Source organism: Oncorhynchus mykiss, chromosome 9 (assembly GCF_013265735.2).
Source record: "Oncorhynchus mykiss isolate Arlee chromosome 9, USDA_OmykA_1.1, whole genome shotgun sequence".
NCBI classification, from domain to species: domain Eukaryota; kingdom Metazoa; phylum Chordata; class Actinopteri; order Salmoniformes; family Salmonidae; genus Oncorhynchus; species Oncorhynchus mykiss.
The window spans coordinates 142,501-169,739 of NC_048573.1; the positions used below are offsets into that span (position 1 = coordinate 142,501).

The 27,239-nt window shown below is 43.4% G+C and overlaps 1 protein-coding gene across 2 annotated transcripts in view; it reads right to left on the bottom strand.

Annotated features, from left to right (window-relative positions):
* The window catches only part of LOC110518554 (2-acylglycerol O-acyltransferase 2-A), a 32,994-nt gene extending 7,852 nt beyond the window's left edge, over positions 1-25,142 (bottom strand). For both annotated transcript variants that reach the window (XR_005053072.1, XM_036986988.1), the window contains exons 1-4: positions 25,050-25,142; positions 24,668-24,828; positions 4,622-4,800; positions 1-114 (exon numbers count right to left, since the gene is read on the bottom strand). The exon at positions 1-114 is cut by the window's left edge and continues 91 nt beyond it. Coding sequence is in view for 1 of the 2 variants with exons in the window: in XM_036986988.1 (XP_036842883.1) it covers positions 1-114; positions 4,622-4,800; positions 24,668-24,761 (387 nt within the window). In the remaining variant the exon portion in view is untranslated. The remainder of the gene's footprint in view (positions 115-4,621; positions 4,801-24,667; positions 24,829-25,049) is intronic.
* Between the last annotated feature and the right edge of the window lie 2,097 nt (positions 25,143-27,239).

The window sequence follows — 27,239 nt, forward strand, 5'->3', positions numbered from 1 at the left end:
GAACCCTGACGCCTCCGTACAGAAGTTCCCAAAACCCCCCGCCACCAGAACACCATGGGGGTGGAACCCAAAGATGTAGTTAGAACCAGGGTCCAGATCCACCGTCTTTATGAGCTGGGGGGGGGGGGGGGGGGGGGGGGGGGCAACAGGTACTGTAATTAGAATCCTCGGCGTGGGTCCTAACCTTAACTCAGGACCCCCCCTCCCGGACCTGCACATAAAGGACCCACACTGAGAGGACCTACATCCAGACCACAGCACCACCAGCCACATCCACACACCCCACCCCAACCAATCAACCCTTCCCCCCCAAGTCAACCATGCCCACACCTCATTTTGGCCCACTCAGATCAGACCTATGCCCCTCCTGCCCACCCCATGCCTCCCACTCCCACAAAGAGGGCCTCAATATAGAAGTCACACATACGCCCAGGCCGTGAGCAGGCAAACAGGCTCGTGCCAATGGCATTTACCAGATGCTCAGCAGGCTCTGCTCACACTTACTGGTCTGAGGCCAAACCACACGACCAACAACATTGGACACTTTATGGAACACAAAGCCTTCACAATCTCATCCTGGAATATCCAAGGCCTGAGGTCATCTGCCTTTGGCCTAAAGAGCAGGAACCTGGACTTCATCAAAGAAATCAGAAATAAAGACATTGTCATCCTACAAGAAACCTGGTATAGAGGAGACCCACAGGGTTACAGAGAGCTGGTCATCCCATCCACCACACTACCAGGTGAGTGGTATAGAGGAGACGGACCCACAGGGTTACAGAGAGCTGGTCATCCCATCCACCAAACTACCAGGAGGAGAGAGCTACCGGGAGTAAAACAGGGAATGGACTCAGGGGGTTTGCTAATTTGGTATAGAGCAGAACTAACTCACTATGACATTAAATCAAAAACAGGAACATTTTACATTTGGCTAGAAATTCTAAAGGAAATGATCTCTGGGTTGGCGGGGTTGGCGCCCCCCCCCCCCCCCCGCGGTGGCGGAGGTCTTTGTGGGCTATACTCAGCCTTGTCTCAGGATGGTAAGTTGGTGGTTGAAGATATCCCTCTAGTGGTGTGGGGGCTGTGCTTTGGCAAAGTGGGTGGGGTTATATCCTTCCTGTTTGGCCCTGTCCGGGGGTGTCCTCGGATGGGGCCACAGTGTCTCCTGACCCCTCCTGTCTCAGCCTCCAGTATTTATGCTGCAGTAGTTTATGTGTCGGGGGGCTAGGGTCAGTTTGTTATATCTGGAGTACTTCTCCTGTCCTATTCGGTGTCCTGTGTGAATCTAAGTGTGCGTTCTCTAATTCTCTCCTTCTCTCTTTCTCTCTCTCAGAGGACCTGAGCCCTAGGACCATGCCCCAGGAATACCTGACATGATGACTCCTTGCTGTCCCCAGTCCACCTGGCCGTGCTGCTGCTCCAGTTTCAACTGTTCTGCCTTATTATTATTCGACCATGCTGGTCATTTATGAACATTTGAACATCTTGACCATGTTCTGTTATGATCTCCACCCGGCACAGCCAGAAGAGGACTGGCCACCCCACATAGCCTGGTTCCTCTCTAGGTTTCTTCCTAGGTTTTGGCCTTTCTAGGGAGTTTTTCCTAGCCACCGTGCTTCTACACCTGCATTGCTTGCTGTTTGGGGTTTTAGGCTGGGTTTCTGTACAGCACTTTGAGATATCAGCTGATGTACGAAGGGCTATATAAATAAATTTGATTTTGATTTGACAGAGAAAAATGTCCTCCTGTGTGCTACCTATATCCCCCCACCAGAACTCCCATACTTTAATGAAGACAACTTCTATAGGAGGGGTACACCTATAGATCATCTCTTGGCAGTAGTACTGTAGACTACTTTATCACTGACCTCAACCCAGAGTCTCTCAGAGCATTCAGTCAGCCCACTGACAGCCCTATCAGACCACAGCAAAATCACAATGTACTTGAACAGAGCAATACTCAACCATGAGTCATCAAAGCTGAACAAACTGCTATTAAGAAATGCTACAGATGGAAGGAGGGTACAAACCTACCAAACAACTATTGGCCAACAACAAATCCAATCCCTCCTAGACAACTTCCTGGACAAAATGTTTTCCTGCAATAGTGAAGGTGTAAAATGAACAGTAGGAAGCCTGAACAATATATTTGACCTATCAGCTAACATCATATTTAAATTCCGGCAGAAAACCTAAGACAAATTACAACAATGAGAAACGGTTTGATGAAGAATGTAAAAACCTCAAAAAGAAATTGAGAAACCTATCCAAACAAAAACACAGAATCAGAAAACCCGAGACACACCTTCACTATGGTGAATCACTAAAACAATACAGAAATACACTACGGAAAAAGAAGGAACAGCATGTCAGAAATCAGCTCAATGTATTTGAAGAATCCATAGAATCAAACCTGGGAAAATTGGAACAAAATGGAGATGTATGGGTAAACCACTTCTCCAATCTTTTTGTCTCTATAACAAAGAACAAACAGCAAAAACATATACATGATCAAATACAAATCTTAGAATCAACTATTGAAGACTACCAGACTACCATTCTCCAATTACATTGAATGAGTTACAGGACAAAATAAAAACCCTCCAACCCAAAAAGGCCTGTGGTGTTGATGGTATCCTCAATGAAATTATAAAATATACAGACCACGAATTCCAATTGGCTATACTTAAACTCTAACACCATCCCACAAACTTGGACAAAACACCCAATTGAGACTGTATGCAGAATTCTGCAAAAATATACTCTGTGTACAACGCAAAACTCCAAAAAATGAATGCAGAGCAGAGATAACATACCTGACTATGTACAGACTCAGTGAGCATAACCTTGCTATTGAGAGGCACCGCCTCAGTCTTCTCTTGAGAGCCAGGTCTGCCTATGAGCTGACTGCCCACAAAATGAGGTGGAAACTGAGCTGCACTTCCTAACCTCCTGCCAAATGTATGACCATATCAGAGACACATATTTCCCTCAGATTACACAGATCCACAAAGATTTAGAAAATAAGTCAAACTGATAAACTCCCATATCTCCTGGGTGAAATACCACAGTGTGCAAACACAGTTGCATGATGTGTGGCCTGTTGCCATGACAAAAGGGCAACCAGTGGAGCACAAACAACATTGTAAATACAGTCGTGGCCAAATGTTTTGAGAATGACACAAATATCTGCATCAGTTTGTATGATGGCAATTTGCATTTACTCCAGAATGTTATGAAGGGTGATCAGATAAATTGTAATTCATTTCAAAGTTCATCTTTGCCATGCAAATGAACTGAATCCCCAAAAAACATTTCCTCTGCATTTCAGCCCTGCCACAAAAGGACCAGCTGACATATCAGTGATTCTCTCGTTAACACAGGTGTGAGTGTTGACAAGGACAAGGCTGGAGATCACTCTGTCAGAGTTCAAATAACAGACTGGAAGCTTCAAAAGGGGCGGCAGGGTAGCCTAGTGGTTAGCGCGTTGGACTAGTAACCGGAAGGTTGCAAGTTCAAATCCCCAAGCTGACAAGGTACAGATCTGTCGTCTGGCACCTGAACAGGCAGTTCCTAGGCCGTCATTGAAAATAAGAATTTGTTCTTAACTGACTTGCCTAGTAAAATAAAATAAAAAGGAGGGTGGTCATTTTTCTTCCTCTGTCAACCATGGTTACCTGCAAGGAAACACGTGCTTTGCACAAAAAGGGCTTCACAGGCAAGGATATTATATTGCTGCCATTGCACCTAAATCAACCATTTATCGGATCATCAAGAACTTCAAGGAGAGCGGTTCCAATTGTTGTGAAAAAGGCTTCAGGGCGCCCAAGAAAGTCCAGCAAGCGCTAGGACCGTTGCCTTAAGTTGATTCAGTTGCGGGATCGGGGCACCACCAGTACAGAGCTTGCTCAGGAATGGCAACTCCCCAGACCTTAATCCCATTGAGAACTTGTGGTCAATCCTCAAGAGGCAGATGGACAAACAAAAAGCCACAAATTCTGACAAACTCTAAGCATTGATTATGCAAGAATGGGCTGCCATCAGTCAGGATGTGGCCCAGAAGTTAATTGACAGCATGCCAGGGCGGATTGCAGAGGTCTTGAAAAAGAAGGGTCAACTCTGCATTAACTTCATGTAATTGTCAATGAAAGCCTTTTGACACCTATGAAATGCTAGTAATTATACTTCAGTATCCATAGTAACATCTGACAAAAATATCTGAAGACACTGAAGCAGCAAACTTTGTGGAAATTAATATTTGTGTCATTCTCAAAACTTTTGGCCACGACTGTACTACCTGTATTTATCTGTTCATTTAATTTCCCTTTCATACTTCAACTACTTGCACATTGCTACAACACTGGACATAGCCAATAATATAACATTTGAAATGTCCATATTCTTTTAAAACGACAAAGCCCTTTGAATTGAAATGAGAAAGAGAGAAAGCCATTTGAATTGAGAGAGATGGGGGGAAAAGGAAGGAAGTTTGGGCTGAGCAGCATGAGCCTCTTGCAGAGCAGTATTGCTTAGACACAGGTTTCATTGAAATTAATGGGATCGTCTCACACTCTGCAAAAGTTACGGCCCATGTAGAAGGCCTGTTAGGGGTCAGTCTTACATTTAGAGGGAAGTAGTCTCTGAAGTGTTTCCAGACACTGCAGTTCCGAAGCCACTCTGACCTCCGACCCCCGCTGGTGGGTGTGTCCCTGTCCAGATACAGCCAACCAGCATACAGCGCCGCCAGAACCCACCAATCAGAGACGCACAGCAACACATACCCTGCTAGACAACACTGGGCTGGGGGATGAGGGGGGGAAATAGGGCAGACATGTTATTGGTCATTTACTCGCTGGGGGGAGGAAAATAAGGTCACATGTTTGATAAAGGAGAGCAGAGAGCAAATGTGTGTGTGTGTGTGTGTGTGTGTGTGTGTGTGTGTGTGTGTGTGTGTGTGTGTGTATATATATATATATGTATGTGTCCATTCTCACCCACACATACCCCTGTCCCCTAACAAGGTGACCCCAGCTTCACTACAGAGACAAAGGTAATGCATGGTCTGCATTGGAAGCACAGCGGTGATGTGGTCTCAGTGCATTCAACAGACTCTGGGAGGTGCATGGTGCTGTGGTACAGAGATGGATCTGACCTCTGGGAGGTGCATGGTGCTGTGGTACAGAGATGGATCTGACCTCTGGGAGGTGCATGGCGCTAGGGTTAGAGGGTAAGGGTTAGAGGGTAAGGGTTAGAGGGTTACACTATACAACCATAACCACTGATCTAGGACCAGATCACCCTGCCCCAGTCCTAACCTGAACCATTAGATATTAACCTAACCACTGATCTAGGACCAGTCATAACCTGAACCATTAGATACTAACCAAACCACTGATCTGGGACCAGTCCTAACCTGAACCATTAGATACTAACCTAACCACTGATCTAGGACCAGCCCTAACCTGAACCATTAGATACTAACCTAACCACTGATCTGGGACCAGTCCTAACCTGAACCATTAGATACTAACCTGGGACCAGTCCTAACCTGAACCATTAGATACTATACCAATTTACAGAAGCCAGGTCATGAAGGAAGGCTTGCTCATTAAAGTGTTTTAGCAAGCGTCTATGACAAATCAGGATAGGTCGTTTCACTGAGCAGCCATTACGAACACAGTGTGTAAAACAGTAATCACTAAGATAATTACAGAAAACACCAGACTGATACCTATCAGGATTATTTGTGAGGATAACATCGAGGAGAGAAGCCTTTTCTGGGTGTTTGGAGTCATACCTTGTGGGATTGGTGATAATCTGAGAAAGATTTAGAGAGTCCCATTGCCTTAGGACTTGGTCAGGTGGTTTAAGCCCGTCCCAGTTTAGGTCACCTAGCAGGACAAATTCAGGCTTCGTGTAAGGGGCCAGGAGAAAGCTTAGGGCAGGTAGGGTACAGGCCAGTGCTGATGGAGGACGATAGCACCCAGCAACAGTCAACAAAGTGCTATTTGAAAGTTTAATGCTTAAAACCAGCAAATCAAATAGTTTGGGGACAGACTTGGTGGAGACAACCGAGCACTGAAGGTGATCCTTGGTAAAGATTGTCACTCCCCCACCTTTAGAAGATCTGTGTTGCCAAAAAAAGGTTATAACCAGAAAAGTTAACATCAGTGTACAAAACACTCTTTCTGAACCACGTCTCAGTAATGACCAACACATCTGGATTGGAGCTGTGAACCCACACTTTCAATTTTTTATTTTACCTTTATTTAACTATCAGTGAAGCAGTGAAGCAGATAGAGCACAAGTCAGAATTGGGGCTAGCAACAGTAGATGGGCAAGGGTGTACATGCACATTTCCAGATATCATCAACACTAATACAATCAAGGCACGGCAGAGGACAGGGAGAGCTCTGCAGTGCTGATTTATGACACCTCAATGTGCATCAGATGGCAACAAGATCATATTGTACAGCAATTTCATCAGGTAACATGAATACAAAGCCGGCGAGAGGTGGTTAAAATAGGATGGGAGGACAAAAGTCTGTGTAACCAACCAGGTGTGGGAACAAACAGTCTGTCCCACGGTTGGGTAAAGAAAGTTTGTAGTCAACAAAACATGCAGGACTCATGAGGCAAATAGCAAAATGTACAAGAAAAAAATGTAATATATAACGACTTGAGGCTAGCCATTGTAAGTTCAGAGTCACTCGCCCCAACAGTGCCTGTGTGCTGGAGGATAACGAAAGCTGGGGAGAAGGGTGAGTGTGGTGGAGGTACCTGTACCAGACAGGAGGAGACAGGAGAGGGCAGACAGTGAACAGAGAGGGGTGAGTGTGGTGGAGGTAGCTGTACCAGACAGGGGGAGACAGACCAGGGAGGGAGGGGAGTGTGGTGGAGGTACCTGTACCAGACAGCAGGAGACGGGAGAGGGCAGACAGTGAACAGAGAGGGGTGAGTGTGGTGGAGGTAGCTGTACCAGACAGCAGGAGACAGGAGAGGGCAGACAGTGAACAGAGAGGGGTGAGTGTGGTGGAGGTACCTGTACCAGACAGGAGGAGACAGACCAGGGAGAGAGGGGAGTGTGGTGGAGGTAGCTGTACCAGACAGGGGGAGACAGACCAGGGAGAGAGGGGAGTGTGGTGGAGGTAGCTGTACCAGACAGGGGGAGACAGACCAGGGAGAGAGGGGAGTGTGGTGGAGGTAGCTGTACCAGACAGGGGGAGACAGGCCAGGGAGAGAGGGGAGTGTGGTGGGGGTAGCTGTACCAGACAGGGGGAGACAGACCAGGGAGAGAGGGGAGTGTGGTGGAGGTAGCTGTACCAGACAGGGGGAGACAGGCCAGGGAGAGAGGGGAGTGTGGTGGGGGTAGCTGTACCAGACAGGGGGAGACAGACCAGGGAGAGAGGGGAGTGTGGTGGAGGTAGCTGTACCAGACAGGAGGAGACAGGAGAGGGCAGATGGTGAACCTGTCTTTTAATCAGGGGACTCCATGACATCTCCTGTCCTCCATCTGTATTAACCTGTCTTTTAATCATGCTTCCAAGATGGTGTAGCAGTGCAGACGTGGTTTGTTGTCCTCTCGTTTACTTTGTCTTCTTTTTGTGTGTGTGTGCACACATTTATTTTTCAATCTCTTTTTCCATTTTTAAATTAAATATACCTTCCGGTAACCCGCCTCACTCAATGTGACACGGATCGGCAATTTTTTGTTAGACCCTATAGCCAAAACTTTCCTCAGAAGGTAGCCAGCTAATTAGCTAAGTTACTAGCTATTTAATCATTGTTAGCCACTGCTAGTGGCCTTTACCCTCTGCTCAGGCACCAGCCGTTTTTTTTAGCCTGGATAATACCTGCCAGCCTCTGACTGTTTTTCTCCACTACAACGCCAGATTCCTGCCGACCATTGATCATCACAGCTAGCTATCTTCAACTGAGTGACCCAGCCCAGAAGCTAGCCCTGAGCCAGGCGCATCTCCCGGCTAGCAAACAAAATTCCCAAAACTACAATAACTCTTTCGCCATCTTGCCCTGCCCCTTCGTCGACACGGCGCCCCGCCGTACCACCACGACTGGTCCGCAGATGTAATTCCATCAGCTGTGCCTTCAACCGGCCTTTGCCAGACGACGGAGCAGACGCTTCTACCTACCCCGGATTACTAACTTTAAATGCCGTGTCTCCCGCGTGCTAGTGTAGCAACGCCTACCTAGCGGCTTCCCTGTTCCTTCTATTGACCGCATAGCTGATGCCTGCTGGACTGTTCATTTATCACGGTACTTCACTTTGTTTATCTGTCGGCCCCAGCCTCCAAATCAGGCCCTAAGTGTAGTTAACCGACCCGCTCTGTCCATTCATCGCTATTTTACCTGTGTGTAGTTAACCGACCCGCTCTGTCCATTCATCGCTATTTTACCTGTGTGTAGTTAACCGACCCGCTCTGTCCATTCATCACCATTTTACCTGTGTGTAGTTAACCGACCCTCTCTGTCCATTCATCACCATTTTACCTGTTGACTTAGCTGATTAGCTGTTGTTGTCTTACCCGTTGTGGACTTAGCTAGCTCTCCCAATCAACACCTGTGGTTGTTTTATACCTCGCTTTATGTCTCTCTCAAATGTCAATATGCCTTGATAAGTATCTTAAACAACAGTATACATTGTTTTAGTTTACTGCGGAGCCCCTAGTCCCACTGTACATGCCTGAGATACCTCCTTTGTCCCACCTCCCACACATGCGGTGACCTCACCTAGTAGACCCAGCATTCCCAGAGATGCAACCTCTCTTATCTGTAATCGAAAAGCCTTGGTTTCATGCATGTTAACATCTGAAGCCTCCTCCCTAAGTTTGTTTTACTCACTGTTTAAGCACACTCCGCCAACCCTGATCTCCTTGCCGTGTCTGAATCCTGGTTTAAGAAGGCCACCAAAAATTCTGAGATGTCAATACTCAAGTACAACATTTTCCGTCAAGATAGAACTGCCAAAGGGGGAGGAGTTGCAATCTACTGCAGAGATAGCTTGCAAAGTTCTGTCATACTTTCCAGGTCTATGCACAAACAGTTTGAACTTCTAATTTTAAAAATGAATCTCTCCAGAAATAAGTCTCTGACTATTGCCACCTGCTACCGACTCCCCTCAGCTCCCAGCTGTGCCCTGGACACCATATGTGAATTGATTGCCCCTCATCTATCTTCAGAGTTCGTTCTGTTAGGTTACCTAAACTGGGATATGCTTAACACCCCAGCAGTCCTACAATCTAAGCTAGATGCCCTCAATCTCACACAAATTATCAAGGAACCCACCAGGTACAACCGTAATTACATAAACATGGGCACCCTCATAGATATCATCCTGACCAACTTGCCCTCCAAATACACATCTGCTGTTTTTAATCAGGATCTCAGCGATCACTGCCTCATTGCCTGCATCCGCTATGGGTCCGCGGTCAAGCGACCACACCTCATCACTGTCAAACGCTCCATAAAACACTTCTGCGAGCAGGCCTTTCTAATCGACCTGGCCCAGGTATCCTGGAAGGATATTGACCTCATCCCGTCAGTCGAGGATGCCTGGTCGTTCTTTAAAAGTGCTTTCCTGAGGGATCACGTGACCCTTGAACGAGATGGCCGCATGAACTAAGAGCTCCGCACAAGTAGTTTCCAATTCCTAATCTTACCTCCACTCCAAGTTCACACTCATTTAGCTTTAGCAAGAAAAAGTCATGGCGGCTACAAAAGGCGACACTACAGGTGACATTTTTACCCGGACTCGAGTATTAGCGACGGAAAAAGCCTCCAAGAAGAAGCTAGCTTCAGAAAAAACTAGCGCCATTAGCCAGGAGCAAGAGAACCCGCTCCCCCACGAGGCACAACGAATGCCAACCTCGCACTCTGTCGAAGACATCCTTTCTGAGTTGAGATCCCAACGTACAGAACTAAACACTAAATTAGATGCCATTAATTCTCAGCTCAGTGCGATAGGGGGCAAGGTGACAATCCTGGAAAACGCTTTGCCTGACATCAACAACAAGATAACCATAAACGCGGGGCGCCTGGACGAGGCAGAGGGGCGAATCCTATCCATGGAAAACTTATTGACAGATGCCATGGAAACAATAGCATATGCTAAAAAGAAAATTGAGCATCTGGAAGAGAAAACAGAGGACCTGGAAAACAGGGGGCGAAGGAATAATTGTGTTCTATTCAATCTGGGCGAAAAAGAAGAGGGAAACATGCCACTGATCCGCTACCTGCAAGACAAACTTCCCGAGTGGCTCCACCTGCCCACCGACAGGCCCATAGAACTCGAGAGAGCTCACCGAGCACTGAGGCCCCCACCAGCAGCCAGACAACCAGCGCGCCCAATCACCATACGTTTCCTGAGATTCACCGACAAGGAACGAGTCCTACAGGCGGCGAAAAACAACACCATCACAGTGGGAAACGCCAAACTCGCTTTACACCAGGACCTGTCAGCTGGAATACGCCGAAAGCGCCGAGAATTTGACGAAGTGAAGAAATACTCCATTGACCGAGGCATCTTCAGGGGATTCAAATACCCAAACGAGCTCAGGATTCTTCACCAAGGAGCCTTGCGACACTTCAAAACTCCCGAAGAGGCAAAACGTTTTTTGAAAGACAATCCTGGCCAATGAGAAACAGACCAATGACTAAATGCGATTAATGCCATTACTAAAGGAGGTAAGACGACAATCCAATCCAATCCAATCTTGGATCCAAGATGGCGTAGCAGTAGGACGTATTGTCGTGTTGTGTCCCTTGTATATATCGTTTGTTTTCGTTTTTTTTTCTTCACATATCTTTAAAACTTTTTGCTGAACCTCAACTTCTTCTAAATACTCTCCTGCAACCCGCCTCACCCAACGTAGCTATTTTTCCTAAAGTATTTATATTTACTTCGGACCTTGGAACCCCTCAACTGAAGCTAGCCAACGAACTACCAGCTTCAGCAAAACATTGCTAGCGGTCTTCAGCTAACCGGTCATCAGCTAACCTTTAGCTCGGAAAGCTCTCGCCAGTTCGAACAACGCGACTCTAACCAGAGCATAACGGACCTATTTATTATTTTATTTTATTTTTCATCCCCGGATTCCCATCGCAAACGGAACATTTTGAGCTCCTGGGCTACAATATCCAGACCCACGACCGGTCCATCGATGTCACTGCATGAAGAGGAATAAACAGATACCCCCATCGCGACGTCCCCAAAGGCTAACTCTCTAGCCCTTGCTATCTCCTTGCTTGCAAATTCGGCCTGCTACAGTGCCTTGCGAAATTATTCGGCCCCCTTGAACTTTGCGACCTTTTGCCACATTTCAGGCTTCAAAAATAAAGATATAAAACTGTATTTTTTTGTGAAGAATCATCAACAAGTGGGACACAATCATGAAGTGGAACGACATTTATTGGATATTTCAAACTTTTTTAACAAATCAAAAACTGAAAAATTGGGCGTGCAAAATTATTCAGCCCCCTTAAGTTAATACTTTGTAGCGCCACCTTTTGCTGCGATTACAGCTGTAAGTCGCTTGGGGTATGTCTCTATCAGTTTTGCACATCGAGAGACTGACATTTTTTCCCATTCCTCCTTGCAAAACAGCTCGAGCTCAGTGAGGTTGGATGGAGAGCATTTGTGAACAGCAGTTCAGTTCTTTCCACAGATTCTCGATTGGATTCAGGTCTGGACTTTGATTTGGCCATTCTAACACCTGGATATGTTTATTTTTGAACCATTCCATTGTAGATTTTGCTTTATGTTTTGGATCGTTGTCTTGTTGGAAGACAAATCTCCGTCCCAGTCTCAGGTCTTTTGCAGACTCCATCAGGTTTTCTTCCAGAATGGTCCTGTATTTGGCTCCATCCATCTTCCCATCAATTTTAACCATCTTCCCTGTCCCGGCTGAAGAAAAGCAGGCCCAAACCATGATGCTGCCACCACCATGTTTGACAGTGGGGATGGTGTGTTCAGATGTGTTGCTTTTACGCCAAACATAACGTTTTGCATTGTTGCCAAAAAGTTCAATTTTGGTTTCATCTGACCAGAGCACCTTCTTCCACATGTTTGGTGTGTCTCCCAGGTGGCTTGTGGCAAACTTTAAACAACACTTTTTATGGATATCTTTAAGAAATGGCTTTCTTCTTGCCACTCTTCCATAAAGGCCAGATTTGTGCAATATACGACTGATTGTTGTCCTATGGACAGAGTCTCCCACCTCAGCTGTAGATCTCTGCAGTTCATCCAGAGTGATCATGGGCCTCTTGGCTGCATCTCTGATCAGTCTTCTCCTTGTATGAGCTGAAAGTTTAGAGGGACGGCCAGGTCTTGGTAGATTTGCAGTGGTCTGATACTCCTTCCATTTCAATATTATCGCTTGCACAGTGCTCCTTGGGATGTTTAAAGCTTGGGAAATCTTTTTGTATCCAAATCCGGCTTTAAACTTCTCCACAACAGTATCTCGGACCTGCCTGGTGTGTTCCTTGTTCTTCATGATGCTCTCTGCGCTTTTAACGGACCTCTGAGACTATCACAGTGCAGGTGCATTTATACGGAGACTTGATTACACACAGGTGGATTGTATTTATCATCATTAGTCATTTAGGTCAACATTGGATCATTCAGAGATCCTCACTGAACTTCTGGAGAGAGTTTGCTGCACTGAAAGTAAAGGGGCTGAATAATTTTGCACGCCCAATTTTTCAGTTTTTGATTTGTTAAAAAAGTTTGAAATATCCAATAAATGTCGTTCCACTTCATGATTGTGTCCCACTTGTTGTTGATTCTTCACAAAAAAATACAGTTTTATATCTTTATGTTTGAAGCCTGAAATGTGGCAAAAGGTCGCAAAGTTCAAGGGGGCCGAATACTTTCGCAAGGCACTGTAACTGCTAGCTTGTTTAGCCCGGTCCGCTAACTGCTACCGTGTTTAGCACCGTCTACTAACTGTTAGCTTGTTAGCACAGGCCTGCTAACCGTCTGAATCGCCGCGTCCCAAACACTCACTGAACCCATATTTACTTTCTATCCCTTTTCGATTTTTAATTTGTTTATACCTTCCGGTAACCTGCCTCACCCAATGTGATACGGAACCGCTATTATCTTTACATTTTTAGAACACACTCAAGAACCTCCAGAAGCTAACCAGCTAACTGGCTACAAGCTATTTGGTCATTGTTAGTTTTCTAACCTGGATAACACTCGCCAGTCCAGCTTCCCTGCCCCATCCACCGCTGCCCCTTGGACACTGATCACTTGGCTACATAGCTGATGCATGCTGGACTGTCCATTAATCACGGTAATCCATTCTGCTTGTTTATGTTTTATCTGTCGGCCCCAGCCGCACTTAGGCTCTGTGTGTAGTTAATCCGACCCTCTCTGCCTAATCAATCGCCATTCTACCTGCTGTTGTTGTGCTAGCTGATTAGCTGTTGTCTCACCTACTGTTTTAGCTAGCTCTCCCAATTCAACACCTGTGATTACTGTATGCCTCGCTGTGTGTCTTTCTCAAATGTCAATATGCCTTGTATACTGTTGTGCAGGTTAGTTATCATTGTTTTAGTTTACAATGGAGCCCCTAGTTCCACTCTTTATACCCCTGTTACCTCCTTTGTCCCACCCCCCACACATGCGGTGACCTCACCCATTACAACCAGCATGTCCAGAGATACAACCTCTCTCATCATCACCCAGTGCCTGGGCTTACCTCCGCTGTACCCGCACCCCACCATACCCCTGTTTGCGCATTATGCCCTGAATATATTCTACCATGCCCAGAAACCTGCTCCTCTTATTCTCTGTCCCCAACGCCCTAGGCGACCAGTTTTGATAGCCTTCAGCCGCACCCTCATACTACTCCTTCTCTGTTCCGCGGGTGATGTGGAGGTAAACCCAGGCCCTGCATGTCCCCAGGCACCCTCATTTGTTGACTTCTGTGATCGAAAAAGCCTTGGTTTCATGCATGTCAACATCAGAAGCCTCCTCCCTAAGTTTGTCTTACTCACTGCTCTAGCACACTCTGCTAACCCTGATGTCCTTGCCGTGTCTGAATCCTGGCTCAGGAAGGCCACCAAAAATTCTGAGATTTCCATACCCAACTATAACATCTTCCGTCAAGATAGAACTGCCAAAGGAGGAGGAGTTGCAGTCTACTGCAGAGATAGCCTGCAAAGTAATGTCATACTTTCCAGGTCCATACCCAAACAGTTCGAACTACTAATTTTGAAAATTACTCTCTCCAGAAATAAGTCTCTCACTGTTGCCGCCTGCTACCGACCCCCCTCAGCTCCCAGCTGTGCCCTGGACACCATTTGTGAATTGATCGCCCCCCATCTAGCTTCAGAGTTTGTTCTGTTAGGTGACCTAAACTGGGATATGCTTAACACCCCGGCAGTCCTACAATCTAAGCTAGATGCCCTCAATCTCACTCAAATCATCAAGGAACCCACCAGGTACAACCCTAACTCTGTAAACAAGGGCACCCTCATTGACGTCATCCTGACCAACTGGCCCTCCAAATACACCTCCGCTGTCTTCAACCAGGATCTCAGCGATCACTGCCTCATTGCCTGTATCCGCTATGGAGCCCCAGTCAAACGACCACCCCTCATCACTGTCAAACGCTCCCTAAAACACTTCTGTGAGCAGGCCTTTCTAATCGACCTGGCCCGGGTATCCTGGAAGGACATTGACCTCATCCCGTCAGTTGAGGATGCCTGGTCTTTCTTTAAAAGTAACTTCCTCACCATTTTAGATAAGCATGCTCCGTTCAAAAAATGCAGAACTAAGAACAGATATAGCCCCTGGTTCACTCCAGACCTGACTGCCCTCGACCAGCACAAACACATCCTGTGGCGGACTGCACTAACATCGAACAGTCCCCGCGATATGCAACTGTTCAGGGAAGTCAGGAACCAATACACACAGTCAGTCAGGAAAGCTAAAGCCAACTTCTTCAGGCAGAAGTTTGCATCCTGTAGCTCCAACTCCAAAAAGTTCTGGGACACTGTGAAGTCCATGGAGAACAAGAGCACCTCCTCCCAGCTGCCCACTGCACTGAGGCTAGGTAACACGGTCACCACCGATAAATCCATGATTATCGAAAACTTCAACAAGCATTTCTCAACGGCTGGCCATGCCTTCCGCCTGGCTACTCCAACCTCGTCCAACAGCTCCCCCCCCCCCCCGCAGCTACTCGCCCAAGCCTCTCCAGGTTCTCCTTTACCCAAATCCAGATAGCAGATGTTCTGAAAGAGCTGCAAAACCTGGACCCGTACAAATCAGCTGGGCTTGACAATCTGGACCCTCTATTCCTGAAACTATCCGCCGCCATTGTCGCAACCCCTATTACCAGCCTGTTCAACCTCTCTTTCATATCGTCTGAGATCCCCAAGGATTGGAAAGCTGCCGCAGTCATCCCCCTCTTCAAAGGGGGCGACACCCTGGACCCAAACTGTTACAGACCAATATCCATCCTGCCCTGCCTATCTAAGGTCTTCGAAAGCCAAGTCAACAAACAGATCACTGACCATCTTGAATCCCGCCGTACCTTCTCCGCTGTGCAATCTGGTTTCCGAGCCGGTCACGGGTGTACCTCAGCCACGCTCAAGGTACTAAACGATATCATAACCGCCATCGATAAAAGACAGTACTGTGCAGCCGTCTTCATAGACCTTGCCAAGGCTTTCGACTCTGTCAATCACCGTATTCTTATCGGCAGACTCAGTAGCCTCGGTTTTTCGGATGACTGCCTTGCCTGGTTCACCAATTACTTTGCAGACAGAGTTCAGTGTGTCAAATCGGAGGGCATGCTGTCCGGTCCTCTGGCAGTCTCTATGGGGGTGCCACAGGGTTCAATTCTCGGGCCGACTCTTTTCTCTGTATATATCAATGATGTTTCTCATGCTGCGGGCGATTCCCTGATCCACCTCTACGCAGACGACACCATTCTATATACTTCCGGCCCGTCCTTGGACACTGTGCTATCTAACCTCCAAACGAGCTTCAATGCCATACAGCACTCCTTCCGTGGCCTCCAACTGCTCTTAAACGCTAGTAAAACCAAATGCATGCTTTTCAACCGTTCGCTGCCTGCACCCGCACGCCTGACCAGCATCACCACCCTGGATGGTTCCGACCTTGAATATGTGGACATCTATAAGTACCTAGGTGTCTGGCTAGACTCTAAACTCTCCTTCCAGACCCATATCAAACATCTCCAATCGAAAATCAAATCAAGAGTCGGCTTTCTATTCCGCAACAAAGCCTCCTTCACTCACGCCGCCAAACTTACCCTAGTAAAACTGACTATCCTACCGATCCTCGACTTCGGCGATGTCATCTACAAAATTGCTTCCAACACTCTACTCAGCAAACTGGATGCAGTTTATCACAGTGCCATCCGTTTTGTCACTAAAGCACCTTATACCACCCACCACTGCGACTTGTATGCTCTAGTCGGCTGGCCCTCGCTACATATTCGTCGCCAGACCCACTGGCTCCAGGTCATCTACAAGTCCATGCTAGGTAAAGCTCCGCCTTATCTCAGTTCACTGGTTACGATGGCAACACCCATCCGTAGCACGCGCTCCAGCAGGTGTATCTCACTGATCATCCCTAAAGCCAACACCTCATTTGGCCGCCTTTCGTTCCAGTTCTCTGCTGCCTGTGATTGGAACGAATTGCAAAAATCGCTGAAGTTGGAGACTTTTATCTCCCTCACCAACTTCAAACATCTGCTATCTGAGCAGCTAACCGATCGCTGCAGCTGTACATAGTCTATTGGTAAATAGCCCACCCATTTTCACCTACCTCATCCCCATACTGTTTTTATTTATTTATTTTTCTGCTCTTTTGCACACCAATATCTCTATCTCTACCTTTACATAACCATCTGATCATTTATCACTCCAGTGTTAATCTGCATAATTGTAATTATTTGCCTACCTTCTCATGCCTTTTGCACACAATGTATATATAGACTCCCCTTTTTTCTACTGTGTTATTGACTTGTTAATTGTTTACTCCATGTGTAACTCTGTGTTGTCTGTTCACACTGCTATGCCTTATCTTGGCCAGGTCGCAGTTGCAAATGAGAACTTGTTCTCAACTAGCCTACCTGGTTAAATAAAGGTGAAATAAAAAATAAATAAATAAATAAATATAGCCGATATCCAGAGATCCACCCCCCAAATGTCATTATAGCCGTCCAATTTATATTTATTGTCCTTTAACTGAGAGGGATGGGCTGTATAGCCTAACCTAGGCCTACTAATGTTTCAGCCTACTTTTATTTCCCTGTTTTTTTGTTGTTGCTATTATTACCTGGGGTTCCCTATGTCCCTTGGGGGAGGCATATGTAGGCTGGGCTATTGATTTTATTTTTCTCCTCTCTTTTACTGGGGTCTGGACGAGGACAACTGTGTTATTTACTCAATGCGGGGTGGAGAGGATGAGGCATTTCTTTGGTGGGGAGAAGGATACGTTGTGCGTTGCTAACTGTTCCCGGTTTTTGTTTTATTCGGAACACAGAATTGAGACTGAGCGGGGGGTAATAGATCCAACGGGATATGTCGAGTTGTTTGGGAACTCGGCTGGGGTGTTCAGAGATTATTATTTTATGTACACCATTTATTTTCCTTTTATGTGAACGCAGCTGTAATTACTATCCACTTTTACCCAGCGATGACTTGCACTAAAGTTCGATTACTGCTCGATGACGATGACTAGTACCTTAAATCTATTGACATGGAACTGCCATGGTCTAGGGCATGCAATAAAACGAAAAAAGATACTATGTGCTCTAAAAAAGGAAAAAGCAGACATTGCGCTATTACAAGAGACACACCTCTGTGATGCTGAACATGCCAAACTCCGCAGAGCTTGGGTGGGACAGGTGTATTTCTCATCTTTCAAATCAAACAGTAGAGGCACAGCCATACTTATCCATAAAAATGTTCCATTCATAATTGACAAAAACATATCTGATCCGGAGGGGAGATTTATTTTGATAACTGGGTCACTATATGGTCAACCAATTACTATATTAAACATGTACGCCCCTAACACAGATACTCCTGCCTTCATGTCAAAAATTATAACCCTGTTCAATGAGCATTGTGTCTCCTTTGGCGTGGTGGCCGGAGATTTTAATTGTACCCTTAACCCAACCCTAGACAAATCATCTCAAGTCCCCACCACAAATCCTAGATCTGCAAAGATGTTGAACTCTTACTAAAGAGATGGGACTGATAGATATCTGGAGAGAGACTAATAGCTCATCTATGGACTATACATACTACTCTAATGTCCATAACACCTACTCCCGTATAGATTACATTTTTATCCCAAAGAGTTTCATAAATTCAGCCACATGTACAATCGGACCCATAGCACTTTCAGATCACGCCTTTGTCCACCTCTGCTTTGACCTCTGCAAAAACATCCCGAGGTCAAAGAGCTGGAAATTCAACACCTCCATGCTATCAAATGACGAGTTCCATACATTGGTAACTACATGGATAGACAACTACACACAAGACAATAAAGACTCTCCTGTTTCTCCAGCCACAATGTGGGACGCTGCTAAAGCCACACTAAGAGGTAATCTAATTGCATATGCTTCCTCTAAGAAAAAAGCAATGGAAGCACACAGGCTAGATCTTGAGAGGGAGCTGGAACGCTGTGAAAAAATACATAAACAATCCCTAGACAGCACCTCCTGGAGGTTAAAGCAGCCAAAGCCAAACTGAATTTGGACTACACTCGGGAGATAAAAAAAAAGTTTTCTTTACTAAACAGAAATACCATGAGTATAGCAATAGGCCCAGTAGATTGCTTGCTTACCAATTAAAAAAGGAGCAGTCAGAGCGTACAATCATGGCTATCCGAACAGCAGACGAGGTCACATATGACCCAAAAAATATCAATTTAACTTTTCATGATTTTTACTGCAAACTATATACCTCTGAGAGAAAACTCACAGAGGCAGAACTCCACTCTTTCCTAGAGGGAATCTCGCTACCTAAACTATCAGAGACCGACCAGGAAGATCTCAACTCCCCCTTCACTCCTGGAGGCAATTACCTCCATGCCACCTAATAAGTCCCCAGGCCCAGATGGATTCCCCAGAGAGTTCTACAAAGCTTTTTGGCCCCAGCTCAGCCCTATCTTCATGCCAATGCTGGAGGATTTTTGTTTTTGTTTTGAGGATTTTTTGTTTTTGTTTTTTGAGTTCTCCCAGACTCAATGCACACAGCTCGCATTACAGTGTTGCTAAAAAAGGACAAGGACCCCCTATCCTGCTCGTCCTTCCGGCCCATAAGCTTGTTGGATTTCGACTATAAAATAATTACCAAATTGCTCGCCAAAAGACTAAACACTCTTCTTCCCAAAATAATAAAAGCGGACCAAACTGGATTTATTAGAGACAGATACTCTTCTGATAACATTCGCCGTCTTTTTGATATTATTGATCAAGTAAACGCACAAAAGACCCCTGTCCTGCTGGCTTCACTGGATGCTGAGAAGGCGTTTGACAGGATGGAGTGGAGCTTTCTGTTTTCAGTCTTAGAAAAGTTCAATATGGGCCCAAATTTTATTAAATGGATCAAATCACTATACTCTCATCCAAATGCCATGGTGACTACTAATGGACTGAACTCTGACAGATTCCCTCTGGAACGGGCCACAAGACAAGGGTGCTCGCTGTCCCCGCTGCTCTACTTGTTGGGGGTGGAGCCTCTGGCAGAGCTGATAAGGAGCAATCCAAGTATTATGGGTGTTTCTGCAGGCGGCCTGCAGCACAAGATTTCGCTTTACGCGGATGATGTCTTGCTCTACATATCCAACCCTGAGAAATCCCTCCCTCTCATTTTAGACACAATTGCTCAGTATGGCAAGTTTTCAGGTTATAAGATCAATTTTAACAAATCCACCGTCTGCCCTCTCAATATTACACTCACCAGCTCTATGAAGACACTTTGTCCTTTCCAATGGAAAACACACGGGTTTCAATACCTCGGGATCTTCATAACACCAGATCTGAATAGCCTTTTTAAGGAAAATTATCTTCCACTCCTGGATCGAATCAAGAACGATCTCCAAATCTGGATCTCCCTCCCAATTAGCTTAGTAGGAAGACTTAATGTAATCCGTATGAACGTCCTCCCTAGACTAAACTACTTATTTCAGATGCTCCCATGCTATCTCCCAGTTTCCTTCTTCAAAACAACTAACCAAAGCATCACCAAATTTAATAAAATGCAATAAAAAACCTAGGATCAAGTTTTCCACTTTATCAAAACCTGAATCTAAAGGTGGTCTTGCCCTTCCCTCCCTTCAACTGTACTACTGGTCTGCCCAAATCCGCAACATGCTAACATGGATTACAAACAGACAAGAGTCAACGTGGATTCAGATAGAAGCCCAATCGTGTGGTTCATTGCCCTTAAGTTAAATTATATTAATTAATAACTTTAGTGAAGTGGGCAACATAGCCAAAACCTTTGCGATTTACAGCACCCAACTAGCGTGGAGGGACTGTAAGAAATACCTGGGCATTTCCTCCCAAATATGTTCTCACTCGCCTATAGTAGGCAACCCAGACTTGCCAAAAGCCCTGAGGGATGCCAACTTTAATCTTTGGCATACTCTAGGAATCAGGAACTTTTCAGACCTATTTCATCAGAAAACCACTACACTGAAATCCTTTCAAGAGCTCTGCAGTGAATTCGATGTGCCAAGATCCCATTTTTTTTAAATATCTTCAAATTAGACATGTAATTTCCTCATTTACCTCCAAGAGGAGGTTTAGAACTCAGTTGAATGAAGTTGAAACCCTTCTTGTCACAGCACAATCCATTAAAGGCAAAATATCATACATCTATAGACTCCTTTCTGAGAAAGGAAGCTCCTCCTTTACTCCTTTGAAAATAATCTGGGAAAAGGACCTTGGTCTGACTATCAGTGATGAGTTATGGGCGGAGGTTTGCGACAGGGTATACTGCTCCTCTACCAGTGTAAAAATGAAAGAATCTAATTACAAATTTTTGTACAAATTTTATTATACTCCTTTGAGACTCCATAGAATGAAAACAGATATGTCTCCTAACTGTAAAAGATGTACCTCTGAAAGTGGAACCTATATGCATGTATTTTGGAGCTGTAGGGAGATTTGCTTATGACTATTACATACTTTGCTAAGAAATGTATTCTTCTATTGTGGGCCTCTAATACCCCTCCTACATTTAAAATGTGGATTGACCAGATTGTTGACTTTCTTCCTCTTGAAAAGCTCACTTATGACCTCCACAAGAGACAGCCCAAGTTTGATAGACTCTGGTCTCCACTATTCAACTATATTTCAAACTGGACAGAGTGAACGGGGTGACTAGGGAAATGCGCAGATACATGTTGTGTAAGGTACTGTAAAACCTAAAAACGAATTATTGGCCCGTCGTCTCAGCGAATTAGAACCTTGATAGTGCTGCTGCAAGTGTTATATGTTTTTTTTTTGTTTTTTTTTTGTGTGTTTTTATTTTTATTTAGTTTTTGAGTACGTGTGCGTAGGTGTGTGTATGTATATGTGCTTATGCATGTACGTACGTACGTACGTACGTACGTATGTATGTATGTATGTATGTATATATATATATATATATATATATATATATATATGTACCAAGGAAAATATATAGATTAAGAAAAATAAATGCTTTTATTTGACTATCATTCATTTTAATTGTATTTTTATTTTTTCAAAAGTATTATTATTTTTTTATTTTTTATTTTTTTAAAGCCTGTCACATCTGTGAATGTGGAATGTGTTTTGTTGGTTGATTGAAAAACAAGAAAACTTAATACAACTTTTAATAAAAAATAAAAAAAAAAGTGCTTTCCTCACCATCTTAAATCAGCCCGTCAGTCGAGGATGCCTGGTCATTCTTTAAAAGTAACTTCCTCTCCATTTTAGAAAAGCATGCCCCTTTCAAAAAATGTAGAACAAAGAACAGATATAGTCCTTGGTTCACTCCAGACCTGACTGCCCTTGACCAGCACAAAAACATCCTGTGGCGGACTGCAATAGCATCGAATAGTCCCCGCGATATGCAACTGTTCAGGGAAGTCAGGAACCAATACACGCAGTCAGTCAGGAATGCAAATGCTAGCTTTTTCAAACAGAAATTTGCAGCCTGTAGCTCAAACTCCAAAAAGTTTTGGGACACTGTAAAGTCCATGGAGAACAAGAGCACCTCCTCCCAGCTGCCCACTGCATTGAGGCTAGGCGACACGGTCACCACCGATAAATCCATGATAATGGAACATTTCAATAAGTATTTCTCTACGGCTGGCCATGCTTTCCTCCTGGCTAACCCAACCCCGGCCAAAAGCTCCATCCCCCTCGCAGCTACTTGCCCGAGCCTCCCCAGCCTCTCCTTCACCCAAATCCAGATAGCTGATGTTCTGAAAGAGCTGCAAAACCTGGACTCCTACAAATCAGCTGGGCTCGACAATCTGGACCCTCTCTTTCTAAAATTATCCGCCACCATTGTTGCAACCCCTATTACCAGTCTGTTCAACCTATTTTTCCTTTCTTCCGAAATCCCTAAAGATTGGAAAGCAGCCGCGGTCATCCCCCTCTTCAAAGGGGGTGACACTCTAGACCCAAACTGTTACAGACCTACATCCATCCTGCCCTGCCTTTCTAAGGTCTTTGAAAGCCAAGTTAATAAACAGATCACTGACCATTTCGAATCCCATCGTACCATCTCCCCTGTGCAATCCGGTTTCCGAGCTGGTCATGGGTGCACCTCAGCCACACTCAAGGCACTAAACAATATCGTAACCGAGATCTAACGTTAGCTAGCAGGAATCTTCTTAGCTAGCAAGTTCGAGTTCAAACATTATCAGTAGCAAGCTGGCTAACATTACATCCTATCAAACCTTATCGTCAGGTGCCACATTAGCTATGTAAATCTTCCTCTCCATGACATTACTTCAGATTAGGGAGAGGCTGTGTATTTAGCGAGCAACATCACATTACCCAGTAGGGAGAGGCTGTGTATTTAGCTAGCTACATCACATTACCCAGTAGGGAGAGGCTGTGTATTTAGCTAGCTACATCACATTACCCAGTAGGGAGAGGCTGTATATTTAGCTAGCTACATCACAGTATCACAGCTAGCAGACCACACCTTGTTGTCTCTGGGTAATTAGACATAACTGTAAAATATTACACTGACCAAGGATGAACCTGGCCTTTGCCCGTCATGTCATCGGGCGAAAGCGGCCTTCACGGCGCCCGGGCGAGATGAATCAAACCCCCTCATTGGTAAACACGCCTTCATGACGCCCGGGCGAGATTAATCGAACCCCCTCATTGGTAAACACGCCTTCATGACGCCCGGGCGAGATTAATCAAACCCCCTCATTGGTAAATAGGCCTTCACGGCGCCCGGGCGAGATTAATCAAACCCCCTCATTGGTAAACACGCCTTCACAGCGCCTGGGGGAGAGTAATCGAACCCCCTCATTGGTAAACACGCCTTCATGACGCCCGGGCGAGATTAATCGAACCGCCTCATTGGTAAACACGCCTTCATGACGCCCGGGCGAGATGAATCGAACCCCCTCATTGGTAAACACGCCTTCATGACTCCCGGGCGAGATGAATCAAACCCCCTCATTGGTAAATAGGCCTTCACGGCGCCCGGGCGAGATTAATCAAACCCCCTCATTGGTAAATAGGCCTTCATGACGCCCGGGCGAGATGAATCAAACCCCCTCATTGGTAAATAGGCCTTCACGGCGCCCGGGCGAGATTAATCAAACCCCCTCATTGGTAAATAGGCCTTCATGACGCCCGGGCGAGATGAATCAAACCCCCTCATTGGTAAACACACCTTCATGACGCTGGGCGAGATTAATCAAACCCCCTCATTGGTAAATAGGCCTTCATGACGCCCGGGCGAGATGAATCGAACCCCCTCATTGGTAAATAGGCCTTCATGACGCCCGGGCGAGATGAATCAAACCCCCTCATTGGTAAACATTGGAATGCAAGTAATCCAGGCCCAACCCATCCATACAATTCCCGACTCAATTCCAAATATCGTTTTGGACAACACTGATTTTATGACCAATATTATCCAATTAACACTTTGTAGTCAATTTTGCCACTAGAATGAATGACTCATATTAATACCACATAGTTTATACCTGAAAAGTTGATTCTAGGAGGCAGTATAATGGGTTAGTCAGATCTATTGGCAATTCACAGTTTGACTATTTACTCTATTTGCAACAAACTGATTGATCGAACCTTGAGAACATCACAACACTCTCAGCTAATCTCCAACACACAGAGAGAGAGAGACTCAGTGAAGAACAAACACTATTGTAAATAAAACCTGTTTATTTATTTTCCCTTTTGTACTTGAACTATTTGCACATCATTACAACACTGTATATATCCTATATCCTACATAATATGACATTTGAAATCTCATCAAAATTATTTTGGAACTTTTGTAAGTGTAATGTTTACTGTACATATTTTGTTAATTTCACTTTTGTTTATATATTTCACTTGCGTTGGCAATGTAAACATATGTTTCCTACGCCAGTAAAGCCCTTAAACTGAAATTGACTCACCTAGCGCAAGGAAAGAGAAGACCCACTGCAGCACGGCGGCTGTCTGGAGTCTCCTCCGCAGCGGGATGTTCAGCGGAGCGAACAGGATCTTCATCTCGGGAAACACACGACCTTTCCGGCTACAAGGTTTTAATCTGCCTGGTCCCGTTCTGTCTGTCTGGCTGCGGGTGTGTGAGAGAGAACACGTTGTTGTTTTGAGTGATAGCTCCTGATTTTCTTCAACAAAGTTCTGAAACGCACGGGTCAGGCTCGTGCAGCACCGTGGAAGTTCCGTTATCAACGTTACTCGGTTGTTGCTGGTTTTTAGTTAACCTTTCTAGTTTCAGTGACGGAGTTAATATCTGCAAACGAACTTTAGAAATTAACTAATAGAATAAGTCACCTGCAAGAGGACTCTCCACTCCACGTCACGACCTTTTTCCCGGAATGGAACCGTGTCAACCAATCAAAGGAGAGGAGAGGTCGGGAGGACAGATTTATACCAGAATAATAATAAATAGTAGTTTAAACTCTAGTTATTTATAATAATAATAGTAGTAGACCGAAACTCTAGTTATTTATAATAATAAGTAGTAGTAGACCTAAAGTCTAGTTATTTATAATAATAGTAGACATAAACTATAGGTATTTATAATAATAATTAGTAGCTTAAACTCTGGTTATTTATAATAATAGTAGGCCTAAACTCTAGTAATTTATAATAATAATTAGTAGCTTAAACTCTAGTTATTTATAATAATAAGTAGTAGTAGACCTAAAGTCTAGTTATTTATAATAATAAGTAGTAGTAGACCTAAAGTCTAGTTATTTATAATAATAGTAGACATAAACTATAGGTATTTATAATAATAATTAGTAGCTTAAACTCTGGTTATTTATAATAATAGTAGGCCTAAACTCTAGTAATTTATAATAATAATTAGTAGCTTAAACTCTAGTTATTTATAATAATAAGTAGTAGTAGACCTAAAGTCTAGTTATTTATAATAATAATTTGTAGCTTAAACTCTAGTTATTTATAATAATAATAATAGTAGACCTAAACTCTAGTTATTTATAATAATAAGTAGTAGTAGACCTAAAGTCTAGTTATTTATAATAATAGTAGACATAAACTATAGTTATTTATAATAATAAATAGTAGCCTAAACTCTATCTTATAATTAGTAGTAGAATAATTAGTAGTAGACCTAAACTCTAGTTATTTATAATAATAGAAGGCTTAAACTCCTAGTTATTTATAATAATAATTAGTAGTAGGTCTAAACTCTAGTTATTTATAATAATAGAAGGCTTAAAATCTAGTTATTTATAATAATAATTAGTAGTAGGTCTAAACTCTAGTTATTTATAATAATAGAAGGCTTAAACTCTAGTTATTTATAATAATAGAAGGCTTAAACTCTAGTTATTTATAATAATAATTAGTAGTAGGTCTAAACTTTAGTTATTTATAATAATAGTAGACCTAAACTCAATTTATTTATAATAATAAATAGTAGACCTAAACTCTAGTTATTTATTATAATAATAAGTAGTAGGCCTAAACTCTAGTTATTTATAATAATAATAATAGTAGACCTAAACTCTAGTTATTTATAATAATAATAGACATAAACTCTAGTTATTCATAATAATAAGTAGTAGACCTAAACTCTAGTTATTTATAATAATAATAGACATAAACTCTAGTTATTCATAATAATAAGTAGTAGACCTAAACTCTAGTTATTTATTATAATAATTAGTAGCTTAAACTCTAGTTATTTATAATAATAATAGTAGACCTAAACTCTAGTTATTTATAATAATAATTAGTAGTAGGCCTAAACTCTAGTTATTTATAATAATAATAGACATAAACTCTAGTTATTCATAATAATAAGTAGTAGACCTAAACTCTAGTTATTTATTATAATAATTAGTAGCTTAAACTCTAGTTATTTATAATAATAATAGTAGACCTAAACTCTAGTTTATGTATAATAATAATAAATAGTAGACCTAAACTCTAGTTATTTATTATAATAATAAATAGTAGACCTAAACTCTAGTTATTTATAATAATAATAGACATAAACTCTAGTTATTCATAATAATAAGTAGTAGACCTAAACTCTAGTTATTTATAATAATAATAGACCTAAACTCTAGTTATTCATAATAATAAGTAGTAGACCTAAACTCTAGTTATTTATAATAATAATAGACCTAAACTCTAGTTATTTATAATAATAATTAGTAGCCTAAACTCTAGGTATTTATAATAATAATTAGTAGCTTAAACTCTAGTTATTTATAATAATAATAAGTAGTAGTCCTAAACTCTAGTTATTTATAATAAATAGTAGTAGACCTAAACTCTAGTTTATGTATAATAATAATAGTAGACCTAAACTCTAGTTATTTATAATAATAATAAGTAGTAGTCCTAAACTCTAGTTATTTATAATAATAATAAGTAGTAGACCTAAACTCTAGTTATTTATTATAAAAGTAAGTAGTAGGCCTCTACTCTAGTTATTTATAATAATAATAGTAGACCTAAACTCTAGTTATTTATGAAGGGTTA